The sequence below is a fragment of the Falco biarmicus genome, chromosome 11, assembly GCF_023638135.1.
Source record: "Falco biarmicus isolate bFalBia1 chromosome 11, bFalBia1.pri, whole genome shotgun sequence".
NCBI lineage: Eukaryota > Metazoa > Chordata > Aves > Falconiformes > Falconidae > Falco > Falco biarmicus.
Genome location: NC_079298.1, coordinates 31,734,232 through 31,757,608, shown reverse-complemented (window position 1 = coordinate 31,757,608; position 23,377 = coordinate 31,734,232). Strand labels below are relative to the sequence as shown.

The 23,377-nt window shown below is 48.4% G+C and overlaps 1 protein-coding gene across 9 annotated transcripts in view; it reads left to right on the top strand.

Annotated features, from left to right (window-relative positions):
* The window catches only part of RASAL2 (RAS protein activator like 2), a 187,917-nt gene extending 164,801 nt beyond the window's left edge, over positions 1-23,116 (top strand). For 4 of the 9 annotated variants that reach the window (XM_056355864.1, XM_056355868.1, XM_056355860.1 and 1 more), the window contains 9 exons: positions 639-875; positions 1,574-1,775; positions 4,513-4,712; positions 5,677-6,538; positions 10,809-10,943; positions 12,294-12,496; positions 12,995-13,082; positions 15,743-15,773; positions 17,826-23,116. In XM_056355864.1, the coding sequence (XP_056211839.1) occupies positions 639-875; positions 1,574-1,775; positions 4,513-4,712; positions 5,677-6,538; positions 10,809-10,943; positions 12,294-12,496; positions 12,995-13,082; positions 15,743-15,773; positions 17,826-17,968 (2,101 nt within the window). In that variant the 3' untranslated portion in view covers positions 17,969-23,116. The remainder of the gene's footprint in view (positions 1-638; positions 876-1,573; positions 1,776-4,512; positions 4,713-5,676; positions 6,539-10,808; positions 10,944-12,293; positions 12,497-12,994; positions 13,083-15,742; positions 15,774-17,825) is intronic. The other 5 variants (XM_056355866.1, XM_056355861.1, XM_056355863.1 and 2 more) reach the window with 4 other exon arrangements.
* Positions 23,117-23,377: the final 261 nt, after the last annotated feature.

Here is a 23,377-nt window from a genome sequence, read left to right as displayed (position 1 = left end):
AGGGAACACAGACTGAGCTGTGACTAAATAAGGAGGGAATAAAGTGAGAAGATAACAGCTTAGCTTGAACTTGGGATGAAAAGCTGGAAGTTTTGATGTGTATAGAAAACTTTCAGACCCTTTACATCTGTAGAATTGAGCAGGAGATCACAGGGAGGAAACGTTGGCAGAGAGATTTCTATTCATCTTTGTTTCAGAGCAGTACTAAAGGAGGGCCTTTCTGCTTCAGAATGAAGCACTGAGAGAGCTTAACAAGCGAAATAAAAATTTCAATTATGGAGATGGGTTTGGTTCAGTTTGTTTTTAATATTCTAACCCGCTGTTTGCTCCAGGGTAGCAATGGATAAGCAGTTCTTAGCTTGCAAATCAGTGTGTCTGAAAACGGCTTCACTTAACATATATGAACAAGGGATGCTTCAAAGACTGCTTAAGTATCACCAGATTAAATGGGGATCTAAGAATAGACACCTAATGACATTTCCTAGCCTAGAGAGGGAAAAGGGGGAGAAGGGGGGGTGGGATGGGAGAAGAAGCTGATGTTCCCCTCCAGTAATTATTTCTGAGTGATCGATCACCAGTTCAACTTGTTGCATCTCATTGCCCGTACAAATTTTATTTCCTGCTTTATTATTTTTCAGCGTGTTCCCTCGTGAGCTGAAGGAAGTGTTTGCATCTTGGAAGCAGCAGTGCCTGAGCAGGGGCAAACAGGACATCAGCGAGCGCCTGATCAGTGCCTCCCTCTTCCTCCGCTTCCTCTGCCCCGCTATCATGTCCCCCAGCCTCTTCAGCCTCATGCAGGAGTATCCTGACGACCAGACATCTCGCACGCTCACGCTTATCGCGAAAGTCATTCAGAATCTCGCCAATTTTGCTAAGTAGGTGGTGGCAATCAAATTGAAGTCTGTGCTTTTAGGGGTGCAGGTCGCTGCGGGCTGCTATAGAGCAAGGCGAGCCCTGCTTTGGGAGGCAGCTGATCCTCTGGCAAGCTGAAGTCAGCTCTGGGAAAGTAGGAAGCTTCTCACTTATATGTGAACTCTGTTCCCCTTGAGACACCTCAGTGCTGAACTAGGTACCTTCTCCTTTTCACATGCAGATTTGAGCTGTGTTGAATCCGGTAGAGGGAACACAGTATAAAATCAAGGAGTCGTGCATTAGCATGTCAGTGTGTATGCGATTTCAAAAGAAAAGAAGCCCGTTCCCACCAAGGATCATGATTTTCCTCCTTTCTTCCCCCAAAATTTCCAGCTGAATGATACAGACGGCACAGCATGTCCTTTACAGGGGAGGAGATGCAGAGAAGGAGAGAAAAGGGTGTCTGGCGGGGGCGGGTGGGGGAAGATGTGTTGTTCCCTTGATCATAGTATGAACAGTAAATTACTAGTATTTAAATAATTCCAAGAAAGCACTGAACCTCTTAAATTATCCAGGTTTTTTTCTCCCAGACCTCAGAAAGGCAGTTCTAAAGTTAAGCACTTAAGTAATTGTCTGTAAGCACTTGGGCTCTGTATTTTGGATGGAGGTTATTGACGGGGTCCTGGCACCGTCCGTCGTCCCCCCCCCCTGTTTCTTGCAGGTTTGGTAATAAGGAGGAATATATGGCCTTCATGAATGACTTCTTGGAACACGAGTGGGGAGGAATGAAGCGTTTTCTCCTGGAGATCTCTAATCCAGATACCATCTCAAACATGCCTGGATTTGAGGGCTACATCGACCTGGGCAGAGAGCTCTCGGTGTTGCATTCCCTCCTGTGGGAGGTTGTGTCCCAACTCGATAAGGTAAAGCAGTCTGGAGGCCCGGGGGGCGAATCCGGCGATTGTCCCGTAGCAACAGTAAACACTGGGAAACATCAAGGGAGCAGCTGAAGCCTGCTTTGGGGAGAGCTTATTCAACAGCTTTGGAGAGGAATGTTTGATCATGGTATTGCACAATTGCTTTTCCCCTGATTTCGGACCGAGGCCCGAAGCAGGGCATGTGAAGTGGTTGAGCTTCAGCAGCCGTGCAAACACTTGGCGGAGCCTTAAGTAAGGCTGGGTGTTCAATGGTGGAGAGGGCAGCGCTTAGGAGTAGACCTGGAATGCCCTGAGCAGCCGTTCCTTGCTTGTAAGTGAGCTGGAAAAAAGGGAGGGTGTTTGTGCAGAAAATGCGCAAGCGTTGCGGTGCCCTCTTGGGCGCTGATGGAGGTGCCACCAGGCCCTGCCCTGTCCGGCTCGGGGGGGTCATGTCTTGGCCCAGCAGAACTGTTCTCACTAAAGACCTGATCCAAAGCCTGCTGAGGTGTTCTCCTGTCCGCAATCTTTGCGTTAGTTTTTAGTATACATAGAGGATGCCATGTAAAAACTTGGATCCACTCCATTTTATCCTGTAACACAAGCCAAGTGCTTGCTGCCGTGCGTTGTGCTGGGGTCACACGCGTTGTCCAGGTTCTGTTCTGCAGCGATAGACATTGCCAACAACAAGTATGGCTTCCATTTGGCTACAGAATGAGAAAAGGCCCTAGTTTGCATTTCCTTAGCTATGTGCCTTCGCAGGATCCAAAATCATTAGAACCTTGATAGCAAAGATAGTTGGTAAGACCCAGAAAAGCAGAGCTGCAAGTCTGTCTTTTTTTTTTTTTTTTTTTTTTTTTTTTTTATTTTTTTTTATTGTAAGTGCTTGGAACTCTTCCATATTTCAACTTTTAGAGGTGCATTATGTTGTCCACATTCCATTTATATTATTCTTTCTTTTGAAACTGGAGAAGTGAGGTGAATTGCAACGCGCTCCTAATATTTTTATTGCATTACGGTTTGCCAAAATAGTTATTTGTTGTGTATCTGTTTTCTCACAGTACATTATTTGAAATAAAAAAAGAAAAACGGAGCCAGTTGCATCAAAGTGACATGTCCTTGACTCAGAAAGGCAATATATATTCATGTTAGTTAATCTTAGTTTGATAACAATTTACGATCCTGTTTTTTCCGTTTCCCTCATATGTGTACACTCAAAATGTCACAGGCAGCAACAAAGTCAGCTACAGAGGTGGGTCAGCAGCCTCAGAACAGGCAAAGCGAGCACTCAAAAAACCCGGATCCTCCATTTCTGCAAATTGGGGTAAACCCAGCAGGGCAGGGAACGTGGCAGTCTCCCTCCAGGCCGGTCAGGCGCAGGTCAAGAGAAGCCCAGCTCCGGTCTTTAGAACTGCAAATGGATCTTTGGATTTGGTGTTAGTTACCGTGAGCTGCTCTCCAAATGCTCTCCAAAGGTTGTAAAGGTCTTGGGACAGCGAGGAAAGGAAGGAGCCGGACCTGGATGAACCATCCGAGCAGATCTGCCTTGCCCTTTCTGTAGGTTAGACGCGTGGCCCTGTCCTAACAGGCCCTTGGGAGCTGGTGTAGTGGTTTCCAAAAATGAAAATCAAGGGGTAAAGTTAGGTGCCAGACTGCTTTACTGTGGGTAACGACGGGAAAACGTTAGGAGAAGTCACCTCGGAGATTTTGATAGCCACAGCGGAAGAGCTGTATGAAAATGTCTGTAAAAAGACCTTGCTCGGGAGCCAAGCTGACTGAATACCTGCTTGCAGGAAAAAGGAGGGTATCTTTAAAAAGAACGTTGTCTTTGTAGCAGAGTTTTCACTTTTTTTTTTTTAAACCTCCAGCGCTTTCACCTTCTTCCTGCTGTCCCAAGAGCCTGAAAAGGTGCCCTGTAGGTGATATAACCAGCAGTGAGCCACGGGGGGGAGAAAGATAAAGAGCCTGAATGAGCAGCCTTCCTTGCTGGAAGGTCAGCTGCTCATATCCTAGGCCTGGCCAGCACTGAGCTAACATGTAATCCAAGAAGAAGCTACCCATTTAATCCCATGCTGATGTGATAATGTTGGGATGAGGCTCATTGATGTTTTCATGCAGTTATTTTTCACTTTTAGGTAGGGAAGAAAGCTGTAATTGTTGATTACAGGGTGCTGCGGAAGGCGGCATCAGTGTAGGATGCCAAAAGCAAAAGGCTTATGAAATGAAAACCTTCCCTTTCCCCATCACCCTCAACCCTTGCGATTTCTCTCATGATCCCCCTGAATGCCGCATCCCCTTGTCTGTTGGCATGCATTTCCTTCACCACATGACACCCTTTGCCTGGAAAGTTCCCCCACTAGCTGAACCTGTAGTCTTTGAATGCCCTTTAATGAGTAGATACTGTAGTTTTCACTTTGACCTCACCCACCCTGGACTTAGTTTGCTTTGCATGATAGTTTTGCATTGGAATGGCAATAGTTTTGTTTTATTGAGCATGATTTTTAATTTTGGGGGTCAATCCTAATTTCTTTTCTATTTCCTTTTCTTTCCTCAATGTCTGCTGCACCCCGTTTCGTCTCCTCCATCCATCTCGTCGCCGTGGTTACGCTGCTCCGTAACACTGCATTACGGTCCTGGCACACCCGCACACAACCACCCACCCTCCTTCCTTCCACCTCCACCCCTCCGCCTCTGTGCATCGTTATCAAAAAACTGGCGGATGTCGCGGTGCTTGTTGTCCAATTAGGGTGAAAATTCCTTCCTACAGGCGACCGTGGCAAAACTGGGACCTCTTCCTCGTATTCTTGCCGATATCACCAAATCAATGACCAACCCTACGCCGATACAGCAGCAGCTGAGGCGTTTCACTGAGCACAGCTCTAGTCCAAACGTCAGTGGCAGTCTCTCCTCAGGGCTTCAGAAGATATTTGAGGACCCCACTGATGGGTATGTAACAGCCAGAGCTCGAGGGGTGATGTGGGATCAGGGGGTGGTTAAGCCTGTGAGGAGTGGAGTGCTCCATCACCTGAGCTGCCTGCCCAGACCAGTAGGAGCTCCCAGTAGGAGCGGGAAGCTTGGACTGTTGTCACGGGTCCCAGTAAGACATGCACAAGGTGGCACTGGAGACCTGAAGCTTGTGGCTTACCCAGGACTCAGAGATGTCCCTGGGAGCCGGGGTCTTCAGCTGTGAAAAAACAGTTTTGCGATTTACTGCCAGTCTGAGCGCCTGGATGCGCAGTCAGCCCTCGTGCTTCCTCCTGGTGATCGGGCTGCTTAATTACTGCTCATGAAAAAACTGGACTTCAGGAGGAACTTGTTACTAACAGACCAGCAAAACCAGTCCCTCCTCGGTTCAGCGCAGCATTTCTCAGCCTGTAACAGCTGTTAATCAGAAGCAAAAAGCTGTGACATGGCAGAACTGGCAAAGAGCTTGGATACTGGGCTCTCCCGGTTGTTCCTGTGCCGTCAGGCGTGAGGGCCAGGACATGTGGAAGTGTCCGCCCTCTGAGCTCACATCTAGATCTGCAGGAGCCTTCACACAACTCCTGTTGAAGGTTTAGGCCCCCACAATACGTAGTGCTGGTGAAGGGTTAAATGGGATCCAAACCGCTCTGAAGTCTTGCTGGGAGACAGAAGGGAGGGGGGAGGATTCGGTGGGAATGGTTTGCATTTCAGCTGTGAAAAAAATAAAGATGAAGCGCTCCTTGAACGAAATGCAGTTCTCAAAGAGAAGCGGTAATTAAGGAAGAGTGTGTTTTGACTCGAACACAAAGAGCTCATAAAAGGAAATCTGGTTCCTTGAAGCTTTCAGCTGGGGGGGAGGTTAAATGAGGGAGGAAGACTTCTCTGGGACAGATCTCTCAGGATCTTGGCTGCTTAAAAATTAACCAGATTCCTTTCCACTCCACAGTGACTTGCATAAGCTGAAGTCTCCAACCCAGGAAAACGTAGATGGATATTTTAGGGGCAAGACCTTACTGTTGGTTCAGCAGGCATCCACCCAGAGCATGACCTACTCAGATAAGGATGAAAGGGAAAGCATCTTGCCCAATGGACGTAGCATCTCGCTCATGGACCTCCAGGACCCTCACACGGCTCACAGTGACCACGCTTCTATCATGCACGACGTGCCTTTGCGCCTGGCTGGCAGCCAGCTCTCTGTCACACAGGTGGCAAACATCAAACAGCTGTGGGAAACTCAGAGCACACCCCAGAGCGCTCCCCAGGTGAGAAGACCCCTGCACCCCGCTTTGAACCAACAGGGCAGCCTCCAACCTCTGTCCTTCCAGAACCCGGTTTATCATCTCAACAACCCGACCCCACCGCTGCCCAAGGCCTCTGTGGACTCCAGCCTGGAGAACCTGAGCACTGCCAGCTCCCGGAGCCGAAGCAACAGCGAAGACTTCAAACTTAGCGGGCCGAGCAACAGCAGCATGGAGGACTTCACCAAACGCAGCACGCAGAGCGAGGACTTCTCCCGGCGCCACGCGGTGCCGGACAAGCACGTCCCCATCGCGCTGCCCCGCCAGAACAGCAGCAGCCAGGCGCAGATCCGCAAAATGGACCAGGCCGGGCTGGGCGCCAGGGCCAAAGCGCCGCAGTCCTTGCCGCACAGCGCTTCTTTGCGCAGCACGGGCAGCGTGTCGGCCGTGTCGGGGGCCGTGGTGACCGAACCCATGCAGAACGGGAGCCGGTCCCGGCAGCAGTCCTCGTCCTCCAGGGAAAGCCCTGTCCCGAAGGTGAGGGCAATTCAGAGGCAGCAGACGCAGCAGGTAAGGGAAGCCTTTTTCCAGGCGCGTTCTGCTTTGGTGTTTAGCTGATAGCTGCAGTGACCTGCAAAGCTTTTTGACCTTGGACTTGAATCGAGTACTGGCACTAAGTGGCCAGTAGCAAGTGTAAGAGATAGTCATGTCCATTATCCTTACAAGCTTGGCAAACCTAGCTTACCTATTCTTTGGATGCTTCTGTATTACGTCCAAAACAATTTTTTTTTCCTCTTTACTAACACAGCAGCAAGCCTGCTGAAAGAAACAAAAGTTTACAAATTCCCTGAATAAAAAAAAACCAACCAGAAGCAGCTTTGTTCCAAATCATAGTTAAGATTGCCAAGTGAGACTGCGTTTGCCCTGTGGTGCTAATTTATAAGTACAGCTACCTAAAACCAGAAATAAAGATAAAATATCATAGAATAAACTGCTGCAGAAATAATGAAGTGGTACAGTCATCTTAAGTGTGGAGAAATCTATATTTCACCATGAAGCAACAGTCCGTTGCTGGTCCCCAGGTAAGTACTGCTTTTTCATTACTCATCCCAAACTATGAATAATGCAAACACTTTCTGGAAAGGAATGCTTATATGTACCAACTCCTAATGCACTTTAGCAGTTGTTCATAGGTGACTGTAAATCAAGATTTTCTTGTCAAAAAGCCAACATCCCTTTACCTTAAAACTAAATCCTGCCGTGATTTGCTGCGTGTGAAAATATTTTTCTAAACATTTTTCTATATCAGTTTGATGTTAAAGAGAAAATTAGTATTTAAACGCTTGGCACTACAGCAGACATAGAAAATGTCTCGATCTGCAGGTCGGAGGGTTGTTTTTAGAAGTGTCATATAAGTGCGTACAGACGTATCGGCTGGGCAGGGTGAGGCTCTTGAAGGCGACACAGATGCTGTTTCTTGCTGCTTAAGTGTGTTCTTCTGTGGTTACTGTGAGGGTAAAGGTGGTCACGTTTGATTTACCTTACCTAGTATAGAAGGAAATTTTTTAAGCTCTGGCTTTCCACAAGATCTTCTAGGAAGGATGCCGCTCTGCACGCAGGCTTTCGCTCCAGAAGGCTGTAGCCCCTGAGGTTGAGACTCCTCCGCAAGGAGCAGGAGGTTGTGATGCTCCTTGCTGACGTAGCCCTGTTGGCAAAAGCGCCGGTGAAGACATGGTTGTGCAAGGGGAAAAGCTTTTGGCTTGGAAGGTGAAGCTGGCAGAACCTGGCTGCCAGCATGAGCTCCTGCTGTGCCAAAGGTTTTGCCCGTACCCCTGCTGGTGTAGCCTTCTTGGCAAACTCCTGAACGTTACAGTCGAAAGGAGGAAAATCTGGATGATGCCTGGGAACCCAGGAGCAATTGGGGCTTCAAAACTACTTTGATACCTCAGGTTCATTAAAGTACAAGGAGACCAGAAACACTGAATCGCAAAGCAAAGCTTAATATGCCAACTTAGTAATACCAAAAAAAAAAGTAGTTGCATCTTATTTGAAGTGTATATGTTTGTGTCCTCCTTTGGAGTGTGTGTTTTACACCTGGGTGTAGAAGGGTTGATAAATGAAGTGTATTGAATACAACTAAGCCTAGTGTGGAGGTGCTAGGAAATTTTTAGGCCAGTAACAAAGATAAATTTGAAGGATAAACTCCCTTTGCAGTTCTCAGGCGTCCAGTGTGAACTTGTGTTGTATGATCTGCTGAGTCTTCTTCTGTGGTTCTGTGCAGCATCCCTGGGCAGCTGGTGTCTTTCCTCAGGGCTTGTTAGGGGAAGTGTCTACACAAACAGGCAAAGAAGGCTTCGCTTTGAAGGCGTGAGGATAAGGAAGAGAAAGCCCAGGTGGTGTGTTTCCAGTCTCTGTGTGTGCACCTTCTGCGGGTGGCTGCTGCCCTGCGTGTGTTTACAAGAAACGTTGGGTTGCTCTTTGCAAACCCCCGGCTCTTCTTGTCTGAAATTGCTGATTATCCAACTGCCCCCAAGAAAATCGGTTACCTTTGCTCGTTTAGCATCAAAGTGGCTGCCTCAGACTTCCCTCTTCTCCAGTTGCTCTTTACATTCAGCTTCATAGATGCCTGCGACTGTGACTGGCTTCAGGGCAGTCTCCATCCGCGCCCCCCCCCCCCCGCCCCTTGTAGGCAATGTGCTTCCACTTATTTTTCCACTCTACTTTCCATACTAATTGTTTCCACTGGATTCATTAGAGTACTTGCTCCTACTTTATTCAGAGAAATCAATTTGTTCTTTCCTTCCCCACACCCTTGAGAAATGTCTTGAAGTGTGCCAAATCGAATGGCCAGAATTTTTTGGAGGCAAATTCCATTGCGTCCTTTTAATTGCAAATTATGTTGTGGAATTCTGTTCTGATTTTAAAAAGAAAAGGAGAAAAGAGAAGTTGGGCATGTTCTTTCTGGGCATGTTCTTTCTAGGCGTGCTTTGTGGGCGTTATAATTATTGGACTCTGTTCTCTACAAGTCCCATTTGTTTCTGAATATAGAGCTAGGCCCTTTGTTTGCTGGGAGAGGTCACTTTCTGCCTTCCATTTCCATTTAGTAGGTAGGTGGGAACAGAAATGTCAGTGTGTTCCTTTGGAAGAGAGGCAAAGAGAGGAATTAATACATGTTCCTAGCAGGCTTTTTCTTTTTTCCCCCCTTTATTAGAGTATAACTCATAACCCATTAGCATGTGAAGTGCTTGCCGTCCGCTTGGTCTTTGTGGGCTTTCCGAGCTTGGCTGCTGAAAGTATCCCGTCCTACAGCCTGCAAGATGGCTTGGCAAGGTTTGCTGCTGATCAGCAGTCTATTACAAGGCCGGCCATGGAATTTCTAGTCACCCTTCTGCTTAGCCCTCCGTAACTCCAATGAGCGGTGACACCGTTCATCCATAGCTGTTGGCATTTCCTAGAGCCAAAGCAGTTACCTCCGAGAAGAGCCTGCTGGTGGCAGAGCCACGCACCCTCCGTAGTTTCCCTTGCTGTGGCTGCCTGACAGCAAACAACATCAAAAAAACCCCAAACAACCTAAGGAAGGAACTTTGTCGGGCTGTCACGCTGCACTGGAGAGGGGCTGTTAGCCTTTCTGCTGTGAAGACTTCCTTCTAGTAAAAAGGCATCTGCCGAAATCCAGGGATTTTTGCCTAATTCCTACACCTTTGCCTTTACACCCGTCCTTGCTGAGGCCTATTCCCGTGCTGGAGTCCGCACCCCTGCGCGGGGCAGCCGAGCCGTTGCGGGCAGGTGCGGAGGCCGATGCCATCCCTCGCCTGACTGGTGTAAACGAAGCTGGTACTGCCCCATAAGGAGCTCCTCGCCGAAACTGAGACTTCAGAACTGCCCTGCCCAGGGAGCCCGTGTCACTTGGTACAGTACTGGAGCGAGGCAGGGAGCTGGAGAGCTGCTCCAGCACAAAAAAAAGCCACAGCTGGGACTGAGGGGGAAGCTGATCTTTCGCGTTTCTCAAAAAGTTCAGACAGTGTCGCTCTTTCAGCGGTAATTATGCTAATTCCTGTGCTTATAAACTTGTCTTTGTCCATGAAAATCGCTTGGAATTTGTAGCAAGCCATATTTTCCCCAGCCAGGCGGAGGGTTTCTTGTCTCCGTCCTTGGCCTTTTGGATTCCCTTAGAGGATAGATAGCCTCCGGTGATGCTTTATGGATCTCCTAGGAAGCACTGCTGGCCCTGGCTGCCTTTCACAGCCTTGCCTGGGGGTGTGTGCTACAATAGACCAGCTAAATATAAAAACGTAAAAAACTCACCGGTGCTCCGATGCTGATGTTACACCTCTTTGCCTCTTTTAAGCACTGCCGTGCTGCCTCACGTGCAAGCCTTGCAGCCCCCCACTGCGTTGCAAAGCCTGCCTGCAGCCTGGCTGGGGCGGCTGCTCCCACGCTGAGCTCCGCAGCGCTCCGGAGAAGCCCATCTGTTGTACCTGAACGGGCGCCGAGCAAAGCTCGGCCGCTCTGATTGCTTTGGGAGAGAAATCACAGGTTGAGAAAGCCTTACGTAAAGTCTGGCAAAGGGGAAAGGTGGATGTGAACAGGGTTTGGAAACAAGGAGTTATCCAAAGAGAAGTTCATTTAGAAAGGAAGAAACATTTCTCCAGTGTGTGGGTTTTAGAGGGGCTGCAGGTCCCAAGTCGAAGGAGGGATGAAGCACCTCTGCAGGAGAGGGTTGGGGGATCCTTTGAGATGGACGGATTAACAGTCGTTTTTCTCTTCCAAATATACTGGATCTTAGAGCTGATTTATGTGTAGTTTCTGTGAAAAAAGCTTACGGGTATCTCTGCTGCAGGTTCAGTCACCTGTGGACTCTGCCACCATGTCACCGGTGGAAAGGACAGCTGCGTGGGTTCTCAATAATGGACAGTACGAAGAAGTAGAGGAGGACGCAGAGCAGAATCCAGATGAAGTCAAGCATGCTGAGAAGGTAGATTTTATTCTGTATGCAGCCATCTCGAGGGCTGGTCCTGTCCACGCTACAGCTGAGTTCAGAACAGCTGCTGCAACAGCCGTGCTTTCCAACACGGGTTGTACTGGCGTAACTTCCTGCTGTACCTGCTGACACACATACCTGTAGTACAGCATCCCATACTGTAGATTAACCCACGTACAGGCTGTAACCTGTCAAATGGGTGCAGAGTGACACAGCTGAGAGTTTGTACATGACAGGCTGGTATTTGGCACTTAGGTGCATCGTGAGTCACACTGCCTAAGTGTATTAGATCCTGCTCAGATCATTATTTTTTTATGACAATACTATAGCTACAGCATACTGCCTTTCTCCTATGTTTGCAAAACATTTTATGATCATTAAAGTCCATTTAAAAAAAAAACAACCCAACACACACAATTGTTAACCTAACTGAGTCTAGCTTAGGATACGCTCAGTGATTGTACAAGGCTTTGTAAATGCAATCCAGTCTTTGTCAGTAGCTGCATTCAGGTTTTGTCTTGGGCTTCCCCTGCAGCAAAGCCCTGTCATCGAGGTAGGACGGTATTTCTGGGCTACACAGAAACGTCCATGATCCCTCTTTTTAAAGCGTATTTTCTTTCAGGAGTAGATACCATTTTTCCGAACACGGTTACATCTATATGCCACTATGGTGACGAAGTTTAGTAAGAGGTTTGGTATTTTGAGAAGGCAGAGAGTGAGGAGCACATCTGGCGGACAAGCAGCAGGAACGCAGCATTGTTAGGAAAAGCAAATGAACCCAAACCAAAGTGGAATATGTTGAGATTCATTGCACTGCTGCAGAAGTGACTGTCCACAGAGACCATAAGTAGAACAAAGCCTCAGCCAAGTAAACTTCCAGGCTCTGTTCTGCAGCGAATGATTTGCTCTGGTTTCACACGTGGTTTCACCTTCATTGGGTACTGAAGAGTGAGTTGTTTGGGTGCCATACTGGTCCATTTTGGAAGTCTGGTTGCCCAGGACATATTTACAGTTGAGCAGCATTGGCAGCTTCTGTCTGGGAGCTGCTTGAGTCTGGACTAACTGGGGATGTTACTGGTCAGGGCTGAGGAGCAGTGTGGGAGCCCTCTGGCTGCTTTACCTGTGCTACAGAGCGGCCCCCTGCACGGTGGGAAAACCGCAACGTCCGTGGGAGCTGCGTGCTCCGTGTCCATGGCTGCCCATGGTTGTTTGCTTGGCATTCCCTTTACTTCCATCAATTTATTTTTCATTAAAAAAACCAGTGTCCTCCTCTGAACAGCAGCAGCAGATGATAAGGATCCGGACTCTTTCCTTTGCATCTGATTCTTCCCCTTCCACCTGCAGTATGAACAAGAGATCGCGAAGCTGAAGGAGCGCCTGAAGGTGTCGAGCCGCCGGCTGGAGGAGTACGAGCGGCGGCTCCTGGTGCAAGAGCAGCAAATGCAGAAGCTGCTGATGGAGTACAAGTCTCGGTTGGAAGACAGCGAGGAGAGACTGCGCAGGCAACAGGAGGAGAAGGACAGCCAGATGAAAAGCATCATCAGCAGGTGAGGCTTTGGGAAGTTCGGGACTGCGCAGCATGAGCAGCTCCCCTTGTCGCGCGTTTGCCTTGATGCTGAGGAAGGTAGTTGCGTGACCTTCCTGACCTCTCTGGACTGATACCGTCCTGCCTTAGAGGTGAAGACATGGGGATGCAGGTGTGGAAACTTGCCTTAGATTGCCAGGAGAGCAAAGAAAAAGATTTAGGAATTTTTAACCCTGGTCTCTGTTGGACTTATAACGGGTCTTTTTACTTACTTTGTTTGCGATCTGTACTCGGGGCAATAGTTTTTCAGAGCGGTTGCATTTTTGGCAGTGTCTGTTTTGAGAATGACAAAGTTAGGCAATTGGGAGTGTCGGATGGATAGAGAAGCTTTTCTGAGTGCGGCAGAATTCTTCTCTTGCAGAGCCAGGACAAGCAGAGAGGTCAAACCAACAGGCCAGAGTACCTGAAACACTCTGGAACGGTGTTCAGCCGTCCTAATTTGTACCTCTTTGCTTACCAGACTCATGGCAGTTGAAGAGGAGCTGAAGAAGGATCATGCAGAGATGCAAGCTGTCATCGATGCAAAGCAGAAAATTATTGATGCGCAGGTAAGGAGCTCAGGATCTCCAAGAACCAAGTGTTCTGTGCGTGGACCCCATTCTTCTCCCCTGTCCTCCCCCCCACCCCCCCCCCCGCCCCCAACGTCGTATCTAACTCCCAAGCCGGTGTTGGCCCATGGTGTTGCACATGTGACTTACTGCCTCCGAGGAGAGAATTGGGTTTTTGAATTCATAAAGGCTGCACTGTCTGACACTGGGTTTTGAGACAGCCTGACAACAAATCACAGGACTGATGGCTTCTCTAAAACCTTTTCTGTTTTGTGAGATCCCGAGGGGGTGAAGGAAGAGCGGTGCATTGTGTAGCCATTGTTCCAAGCGTGGGGCTGGGAACTCTGGAAAAGCTCTGCCTCGTCCCAGCATAAATTGCCATGTGCATGCATCTCAGCTGTGCAAGCTAAGAGCATGGCTTTGAACGTTCGAGTCAAGAAAAGAGAATGCTTGCAATGGAGCATTGCCCTGTATAATGTCCTGTGTGGCATTTCACCCCATCTGACCGTCCCCCTCAGGCCCGGAGAAATGCCTGCGCTGCCACAACCCTGCAGTGCTTGCCGCAGCCGACACCAGTTAGCTGTGGAAAGCGGGACCCAGCGGGCAATGCATGCGGGTGTATTGTGTGGGATCATTCCAGCTTTTCTTCTGTGTCTGTGCTGATCCCAGAGAGCAAAGCTTGTTCGAGAGAACCCGAGGCTGGTTTGATATCTGCCTGCCATGTTATGTTTGTGATATTTGCGTTTGGAGGACGTCTTCCCTGCTTCTGGGCTTTTCAGTAGTTCCAACTGTAAACTTTCCTTGAAGGATCATCTTAAGAAGGTGACCTGTTTCAGGAATAACCCAAGTTATTTCAGAAAGTTGTCTCCCTCCACAGCGTGGCAGGATGGGGAGCCTCAGCTGAACACTGTTAAGGATGGTGGATTGGAGTAGAGGTGTCAGTGGGCACAAAAGGGCATCCTTCAGCCACTCTTATTTTTTCCTGTTGAATGGCCAGCAATAATAGAAACATTTGAGCTCACACGGAACTGTAGGGAAAAATAAAAAATACAGAAAAAAGCTGTGTTTTAAAAAGCCTGGTAACACCAGGAGGATATTTATAGCAGATTCCTTTTTTGATAATTTGAAAAGTTCTGGTTTTCCTGCTGCCTCTGCCCATTTTCCCACAGTTCTTTAGAAAGACTGTTCATGAAAGCTGGATTTTTGGATCCGTGCCATCTAATCTGAATAAATCACTTGTGTACAATTACGTGGCACTTCTGTTACCTAGCCTCGCAGGATAAAAAGGAAAGCCTACTGGAATTACACCACGTGTAGTTCCTAGTTCTTGTGCGAGATGCTCTGCATGGAGGCTCCAGTGTAGCCAACCTTCTGAGGTGCAGCTCAAGGTGAAATCCTGGCTGTGAGGGCTTGCGCTCGGAATGCCGAGTGGGAGAGCCCAGTGCTGGGGGGTCAACAGGAACGTAGCCAGGTACTATATTTTTTTACTTTTCTTGGTGGAGGGGAACAGTACAGCAGCCTCCAAGGTGATCAAGGAGCATGGCAAGTGTAAGCTGTAGAAGTAGAACTTGGACGTGCTGGGCTGGTTTTTTTGGAGGTGGGCAGAGTCAGGGCACCTTGCTGATGGAATGGCAGCTCATCCAGACAGCAGCCTGGTGTTTGAAGGTGGGTGATGCCTTTTGCAGCTGCCTCAAGAAGGTGAAAGGGGCACTGAGCAAACTCACAAAAGGTGAGTTTTGGAAGGAAGGATTTGAGAGAGTGTCAGTAAGCACCTTGCCCTTCCTTTAGCTGGCTGTGCCAGCAGGCGCTCAGGCTCGGTGTGAGGTTAGGGACCAGCTTGATCCCCCCGTGTCACCAGCTGGCAGAGGAGACTGCTGCTGGCTTGTCAGACCCTCAGGGCCAGGAGGGTGTGCTCCTTGATCACACTTGATCAAATGGTGCATCCTTTATCCCCTGCAGTGGAAACTGTTGAAAAAACAGTGGCGTTTAACAATTCCTCCTTTAATCTGACATTTTTTCTTCCAACGTGCTGTTAGCCGCTAGGGCAGGTAAGGTTATCGGCAAACCTCAACTGCTTCAAGGTCAAGCAGTTCATGGGGGAAGCTTAGCTGCCATTGCCCTTCCATGGGCACCTGAGCGGAAGGGGAAAATGCTGAAGGATTCAGAGCAGACACACCAGAGGAGCCCAAGCGTCTGCTGGGGTCTGTAGCAACCTATGTTTGCTCGGAAGGTTTTCCTTAGTCTGTGATTTGTTTGGCAGGGGGATATGGCAGCAGCTAGAAAAGAGAGGGCCGTTTGTACGTCAGGCTTCAGGAGTGGAGTTGGAACCTGGCTTATCACACCTGCCCGAAGAGTTCAGTGGCTGCTAGGAAGCAGCGGTAGCCCAGGCTTCTTGTGCTCAGTCACATCGATGGACACAAGATGCTTTTCGGGATTTGCTCTCGTGTCGTGGTCGGGTGCAGCACCCGCTACCGCGCCGACACAGGAGGCCAGCCTTGTTCTCCGTCTGCGTGCAGCGCCTGGTGCGTGCTGGGCACCCCTAGGCTGGCGCTGGGGGCAGGGGCTAGGTCTGCCTACGCTCTCCTTGGAGCAGCGGAGCTGCAAAGAGTTACTAGCCCAGTTGCTATTGCAAGTGACATCTCCGCTGTGTTAAATTACAGGTCATAAATGGGGATGAGATAATTCCAACAGGCAAGTAAACCCAATCAGTTCTCTAGCTGAGCAGTACCCAGTCCTGGCCCAGCGCACTGACCTCCTACCCATTCCAGCTCCTCCCGCTCCGTGTGCCCAATTCCTGTGCGTTACAGACATCTCCGCTAGGTTGTATTTTCCTTTGAGCCAGACGGTGCCTCTACTCACCAAGCTCACGCTTTTAAGATTGATTTTTCCAAGTGTAGGTTTCCAGCTGTTTTGTACACTGGCACAGTGAGCACGTATCAGTGCCAGAAAATAACCAGCCTTTAATTTTTAACTCTTTGGAAAGCTATATTCTTTGGAAATAAATTTGAATTTGAAATTTTATATTCCACTGAAATGTAGTCCGACGAGGAGGAGCTTTAAGTTGCTGAAGAGCACGGTTCTGCTCAGGGAGCTGTGTTTTGCAGGATTTATCTCTGCGTGGGAGGGAATGCTACGGCCTTTTCCTGCTCCGTGGTCTGTTCTCTTTGCTCGCATCGGCTGGATCAGGGCACGTGCTGGGGCAGGCTGTAGCCTGCCTGGCTGTTGGTTTCTAGTGCCTCCTCCCCCATTTGCTCTGCTCTACAGAGCTGGGTCTCTTCAGGGCTGTAATACAAGCAGTACTTAAATTCTGCTTTGTTTTTGCACCCTGACGCTTACCCCCGGGGGGAAGCCCGCTGAGAAAAGCAAACATGACTCGATTACTGATCTACCAGGCAGCTGATACGCTGGGATCAAAATCTCAAGGGGCTGTTGCAGCACTTAGGTCTCCTGAGCAGTATGTCCGAACTATCCCTTAATGTCTGTGCCTCCTGTGCATCGTTTTTCCTTCCATTTTGTTTCTCAGTGGGCTGGACTGGGAATAAAATTCCTGCACGCAGCTTTTTTTCATTCAAAGAAATTAGACATTTTTCCTTCTGAAAGAAAAAAAGCCAATCAGCCGGTAGCATGGAGAGCATATTTACCCTTTGCCATCTCTATTGCTTCTTTGTTTGGCTGCATCTATTCTTTTTTTTTTTTTTTGAGGGAAGATGAAAATTGTCATTTCTGATCGTGTCACCAACTCTTGGGCTTGACCCACCCCCTAGTGCTTTACCCCACTGCAGATAATCCAGCTGTTAGCAGGCTGGGTTTTGTTGATGGCTTTTTTTATTTTTTATAAATTTAGTACACCTCCTTGAGCTTTCAGCTAAAAGTAGAGGCTAGCACTTCGTGAGCGAGAAGAATCAAAACGGGCGTGTGGGAGCCCTGGATTCGGCGGAGCCCGGGAGCCCTCTGAGCTGGAATGGGTCTAGGAGCAGTGTGTTCAGTGTTTGTTCTTGTGTTCTGTCGATGGCATCTCCCCTCCACCCACACCGCCCTCTTCCCCTTCACCTCAAATAACCCCTTAGTTTTAGCTTTTGGCTGCTTCTTCTCTATGTTGCTGTTGCACCCTCACTCCTGCTGGTGACTGCAGGCTGCCATTATCTGCTTTTTTTTATTATTATTTATTTATTTCAAGCATACCATGAGTTTATTCTGAGCACACTCCATCCAAAGTACAGAGACAATGGCCGTTAGATACCACTTGCACTTTTCTCTGCCAGATGAAACCTCCACCACTTTTGTTTTCTGCTGCCTGTTTCTGTTTTTCTAACATAGATTAAAAACCAATTAAATTGGCTATCGTTGTTATTAACACCAACGCCCTTCCCCTCCCCTCTGCTGGCTGAATAGCGCATGTCCATCTGCCTCGGCTGGAGGCTGCCTGGACAAAGCCACTGTGACCGGATCGATTCAGCGATGTAACTGTGACTCGCCGTCACCTCCCGTCACGCCAAAAGGCCAGGAGGGCCAGGCCAGCCTGGGGAAAGCCCGTGGCATGCGGGGGCCGCGTTACCCCAAGAAAACAGAAAGAGGCAGACATCCCATCTTAGTGGAGAATGTTAGCCAAGCTGCCTCTGCCTAGAAATCACCTGAAGACACTGTCACAGCCCCGGGCCCTGGAAGTTCCCCGTGGAGCAGGCTGGTGGGGCAAAGGCGTTTCGCTGGCGAGGGAGCTCTGACTTTGTGGGGTGTTTGTTGCAGGAGAAGCGGATCGTGTCCCTGGACTCTGCCAACACGCGGCTGATGAGTGCCCTGACGCAGGTGAAGGAGCGCTACAGCATGCAAGTCCGCAATGGCATCTCCCCCACCAATCCCACCAAGCTTTCCATCACGGAGAATGGTGAATTCAAAAACAGCAGCTGCTAACTGGGCAGATGCTGCCGGCCATCTCCCCAGAAGGGCAAGAGGGCGCAGACTCAAGAAACCTTCAACGTAGCCCCCCCTTCCCCTTACAGGTTTACATAATGCTGCTAACAAAATTAAAAAAAAAAAAAAAAAAAAAAAAAAAAGAGCAAGAAGAACTCTGAAAGGTGGGCTTTGATTCCCCACTCCAGGCCAGGAGAACTGGGCTCCCGACCGCAAGTCCTTCCATATCACTGTGTAAATAGAGGGAGCTCTTGGGTCATGTACAGAAAATGCCGATGTAATATACCAAAAGGAAGTGAATACTGTAGATTTTTTTAATTATTGCTATTTTTATTATTATTATTTTTTTTTCTCTTGTTGAAAGCACTGCAGTCCTTGGAGGAGGAAGAGGGGGGTGTGAGTGCATGTGTGTTGTGGGTGCGAGAGCGAGCGAGCAGCAGTGGGTTACATTAGGCAGCGGCTGTATGTGTCAGGCTGGCTGATACACGTACACGAGTGGAGTGAAATAGCGGTGAAATGAATTCTGTAACAAAACTCATCTGCTGGTTTTATTCCACTCTTCTCTAGCTGTTCTTTACCTGAATGCAAACTCGATAGCAAACATTTTTAGCAAGAAAATGGGCTCTTGCTGGATCCTGTACCTACTTTCAGTAGGGCTCTGGCAAAAAATTGCCAGTCTCTTTGAACAAGGTGAAAACTTGGAGCAGCAAGCGTGTTTCCTTGCATTTGCACACAGTCAGGCTTCCCATCAAACAGACAGAGGGAATCTGCAGTTTTTCGAGGTAGGATTCTTTCTTTTTTACCCCAGTTCTAATGCAGTTTTATATTTTCTGTTTTGAGAATTTACAGACCTGTAAATACTTTTTTTAAAAAATTTCTATCCAGCCCCCACTCTATGCCCCTCTTCGGTGGCGCCTTGAATTCGTTCCCTGTGCTCCGTCGGGAACAGCCAGGTTAATGCTCTGAGGAAGGGGCTGGCCCAAGGCGCCCACGCCCAGCAAAGTATGCAAAATCTCCTTTTTTTCCGAGCAGATTTCTATCTTTTAACTCTTGTTTAATTTCATTGTTTCAGCTGCTAGCTTAGCCAGTCTACTTCCAATGAAAGATGCTTTTTGCACGTTTGTGTTAAAAGATCTTTCATTTCCACTGATTTTTTTTTCCTTTTTCTGGATACTTTAAAGGAGTTATTTTGAAGTTCTGTACACACCAGTTTTTTCTTAAGGAGTTTTGACTAAGCTTTCATCTCCAATTACTTCCAGTTGCATTTCATAGAAGCATACTTACAGGCTGTATGTGAATGCATATATAATGACAAAGTGACCTTCTTGTGGAAGATAATGACGTTCTCAAACTGTAAAAGATTAACAGTAAATGGCACAGTATCGTCCATTCTCATGATTTCATCAAATGCTACAATATTTAGTTTGTTTGGTTTTTTTAAAGCCCTAGATTCTGGAAGCAAGTAGTAGTGTGTGAATCTTCACTTTCACCTTTTGGTGTACGTTTCTAGCCCCCAAACTCACAAAGTGAATGAAATTACTGCGACAGCACTTGAACTTCAGAGTTATAGAAATATAATAGCGAGCGTGATGAGCCATTCAAACATGTTATGGAAATGAGAGCTTGGAAGAGTTGGCTGCAGAGCGAGACAAGACCTTGCGCAGGTGCCTGGGCACGGGGGGTGTTTGGCACAGTCAGGCCGCGAGTTAATGAGGTGGCTGGGGGGCACCTGGCTGAACCCCTACAGCCTGCGGTACGGGAAGGTCAGTGGGGGAGCTGGTCAGCCGTGCTGGCCTTGGCTTCTGAATCTCTAAAATTGCCCTACATTACAAAGGTGACCGTTCCTAAACCAATTTCTTGACCTCCTGAAAGTGACCCGTGTTGCCTTGACCAGGAAGGATCGGCAGTGCCCAGGACCCAGCTCAGCATCTGTGGTCAGGTTGGTTTGGTCTGCGGCGATGCATTTCTCTCGCCTCCATGAAACTGTCGCGGTATGTCACTGTTCAGCCCGACTCTTGTGTCACGATACTCCAGTTAAACACCATCACAGGGGTGTGTTACGTCACTAACGGTGCGTCAGTACAGAAACTGCGTCTCCTGCACTGTAGGATGTACAAGAGAAACGTGGATGCGTCTCTCCCAGGAAGGCTTTCTGGAGAAGACTTGGCTGCAGCAAGCTGGGGTTTGCGGTTTTTGCTTAGCCTGTCAGGTGAGAGCTGCTCCGGCCGCTCGAATGCGCCTTGGTACCGCGGGCCAGGAGCATCCCTGGCTTGTTCCCGGTGTGTCGCAGCCGCGGCAGCGCTGCCTGGCGCACCTGGGGCTGTGCTCTGCATGTCCCGAGTAGTGATCACTTTTCCATACTCCCCAAACCGTCTTCCAGCTCTGGGTCATTGCTGGCATCCGATACGTTCTTCCTCAAACTGTGTCTTTGAGTTCCTCCTCCTTTCCTTCTCCCTTCACGCATCACAGCTGTCGGCAGTCTATCGAGTTTGTATTGATCTGTCTTGTGAGTAGCTCTCTTTTACAAGAAACCTTTGCAAACCCTTTTTGTTGACTACTTTGGTGTGATCTGCATCTCCCCATCGCTGTGTACATTAATTAGACAGCTTCATTGTGCGAAATCTGTTCCCCAGCAGTAGCCTTTTCAGATGGGTAGGTGCATTGCTCACTTCATACGCGGTGCAAAGAGGACGGGTGTTCTGTGACGGGGACCTAAGAGCAAGCGGCTGTAGGAGTGCGTCGACTAGGACGCAGCAGAAGCAGATACATCATTCTGGTGGCGTTGGTCTAACATTAATCGGGGAAGTGCATTTCACCGGCGCTCCCCAGCTGTCTGGTAATCCATCAGAGGTCACTGCCTGAGCTGTGCGGTTTGATGCTGAAGACTCCAAAGCATCCATTTTGGTTTCTGCAGAGAAACGCAGCAGGGGCAACATTTCAGCCCTGAATTTTAGAGGGGAAATAATACCTGCTCCAAGATCGGTATGTTTTGGCGAGGTCTTCAGTAACGTGTCTTTCTAAAATACACCTTCTCCTCTGTATTTCTTAAGCTTGTAGAATGCTTGTAGGGAAAAGCTGCTAGTCTAAAACAGCCTGAACCATCGGTGTTGTCCTCATAGCTTGTTGCTAGGCTGGTTATTTCTTTCCTATTTCAGTTCCTACTCTAAAGTACAACGTGTGCTCCTCTCAACTCCCGCTGTAGAGGAGAAGCTGCCTGTCAACCCGAGAGGGGGTGAAGGTTGCAGGCTCGCAGTGCTGCAAGACCAAAACTGATTAGCTGCAGCACAAGATGTTGTGCTCCTGAGTTCTGCTGGCAGCTGTCTTTCCTGGTTTGTTACCAAGCAGTTTTCTAGAGAAATTTTAAGCTGCCTCAAGCCGACAATATGTGAAAATGCCAGTTCCTGTTTCATCCAGTCTGACAAAATCCAAGTGGCACTAAACCACGTGGCAGCCAAAAGGCCTGTCTGTTTAGGAGCAAGGGCCCTACGGGGCCTGAGAGCATTTGGTTTCAGACTAGTAGCCCGTGGTCCCTGCAGCAGTGAGAGCAGTAGCAACTAGCAGGACGTCTGACGATGCGCATCAGAGACGTTAGGGTTTGGTTCATACTTCCAGCACGTGCATTGGGCTGTGTCTGATGCTGTTGTAAGGAGCTGCTGCTCTCATTTGGAAACAGCTGAAGTAGTGCAGGAAAAAATTCATAGCCTGTAGCAGTAATTCTCGTGTATTCCTAAGGCTGAAACAGAAAAGTTGCCCATCTTGGCGTCTCGGTCCTTGCTGGCCACGTTAGTCTATTACTGGGATGGTTTTTCCCAGCCCCCAAAGCCAGCTGGGCTCCCGAGTTGTCGCTAGAAGCTCAGAGCCAGCATGGCAGGGTGGGAGATGGAGGGGCCTTCTGTGGCGCCGTGGCCACCTGCCACGTTGCGTGTGGCATCTGCAGCATGTGTGCAGCAGGGGTGGCCCGGACGGCGTGGGCTGGGCACTGGCGGAGAAGTGAGGGAGCACGGCGAGGGAGCAGCAGCATCCCGTCACTGCCCATTCTTTGCAGCTCCGGGAATTCGGACCTTTTTTTTAAGGGAAATAGATTTCACATCCAGGAAGTACCAACAGTTACTCCTCTGGTGCACTAAAAGTGGGCAGCTACACGTAAAAGCACAGATTTGTACGGCTGCACGGTTTGCGACATTCCTCTCCGGTGGCGTAACGCAGGCAGGCGATCCCGAGGCGCGCGGGAAGGGATGTGGGTATTTTCTAGTTAGAGAATCTGAGGTGTATCCAGTAATAAATTCTGTATCCATTTAATAAGTCATCCAAAAAATGGGTCTTATTTTATGTTCTTGAAATTGCTTTGGGTTGGCTTAGGCTTTTTTTTTTTTTTTTTTTTTCTAATATGATATATTGATTTAATGATTTAATGCTTGCTTAAACCCACCAGCTTTTAACTTCATCTGAACACTCGATGATTGAAGTCCATCGGTTTTACAGCAGTGCCCGTGCAATGTGTCAGCAGTAATTATCTGCGAAGGTCACCGTGTCTGTATGAGTTCTGTCTGTTCTGCAAAAATGTCTGTGTCGTTCCTGGCAAATAATCCCTGTCCGGGTTGAACCGTTAGCTGTATTGCCGTCCGTGAGGAGCCTGGTCAGGCACAGGTATCCGGCTGAGTCTGACAAAGCAAAAAGAGTTACATTTAGGCTGATGCTTTTAGGTATTTCCTTCTGCACAGTAAGTTAACTCCCGTGAGAGCAAGCATGTCGTTACAGATCATGCCTGCCAGGAATCCTACCTGTAAAAATAGATTTTCTGTCTCAAGGGCCTTAATAAGAGTGTTACTACACAGAACTGTTTTACAATGATAGCTCTAAATAATTTATTTTTTATTTCAACAAAGTACATCTTAAAAAGTAATAAACTTGTTTTTCAAGCCGTATTTTTATGCTAGTAGCACTGGACTGTTTGGTCTCTGAGATCCATTTCTGCATTTCATTGCCTGGGTTTGTTCTAAAGAAGATTTATTTTTGTTCTGTGAATAATTTTTGAAGGTTCTTGTAATATGTACAGATATAGATACATTTGAGGTCTTTTATTGATATTCCTACAAAGAATACAAATAAACTTTAACTTTAAACAATTTGGACTCAGTAAACCTATGCTGATTGAGAATTCTGCTCTTTCTGCCCTCGGGTTGTGCTTGGGTTTTGTGTAACTCCAGAGGGTGGTGGGAGATTCAGTGTAACTTACGTTTGGGATGGAGTAGCTCCCGTTCGGCGCCTGGAGCTCCCAGAGTGACCCCCGGGGGTGCAGGGCTGAGCCGAGCAGCAGGATTAATGCCGTTCTGGTGTTCCTGCAGCTGGGTGGGTTTGCTGGGGTGTCCAGCTGTGTGCAGCTCTGC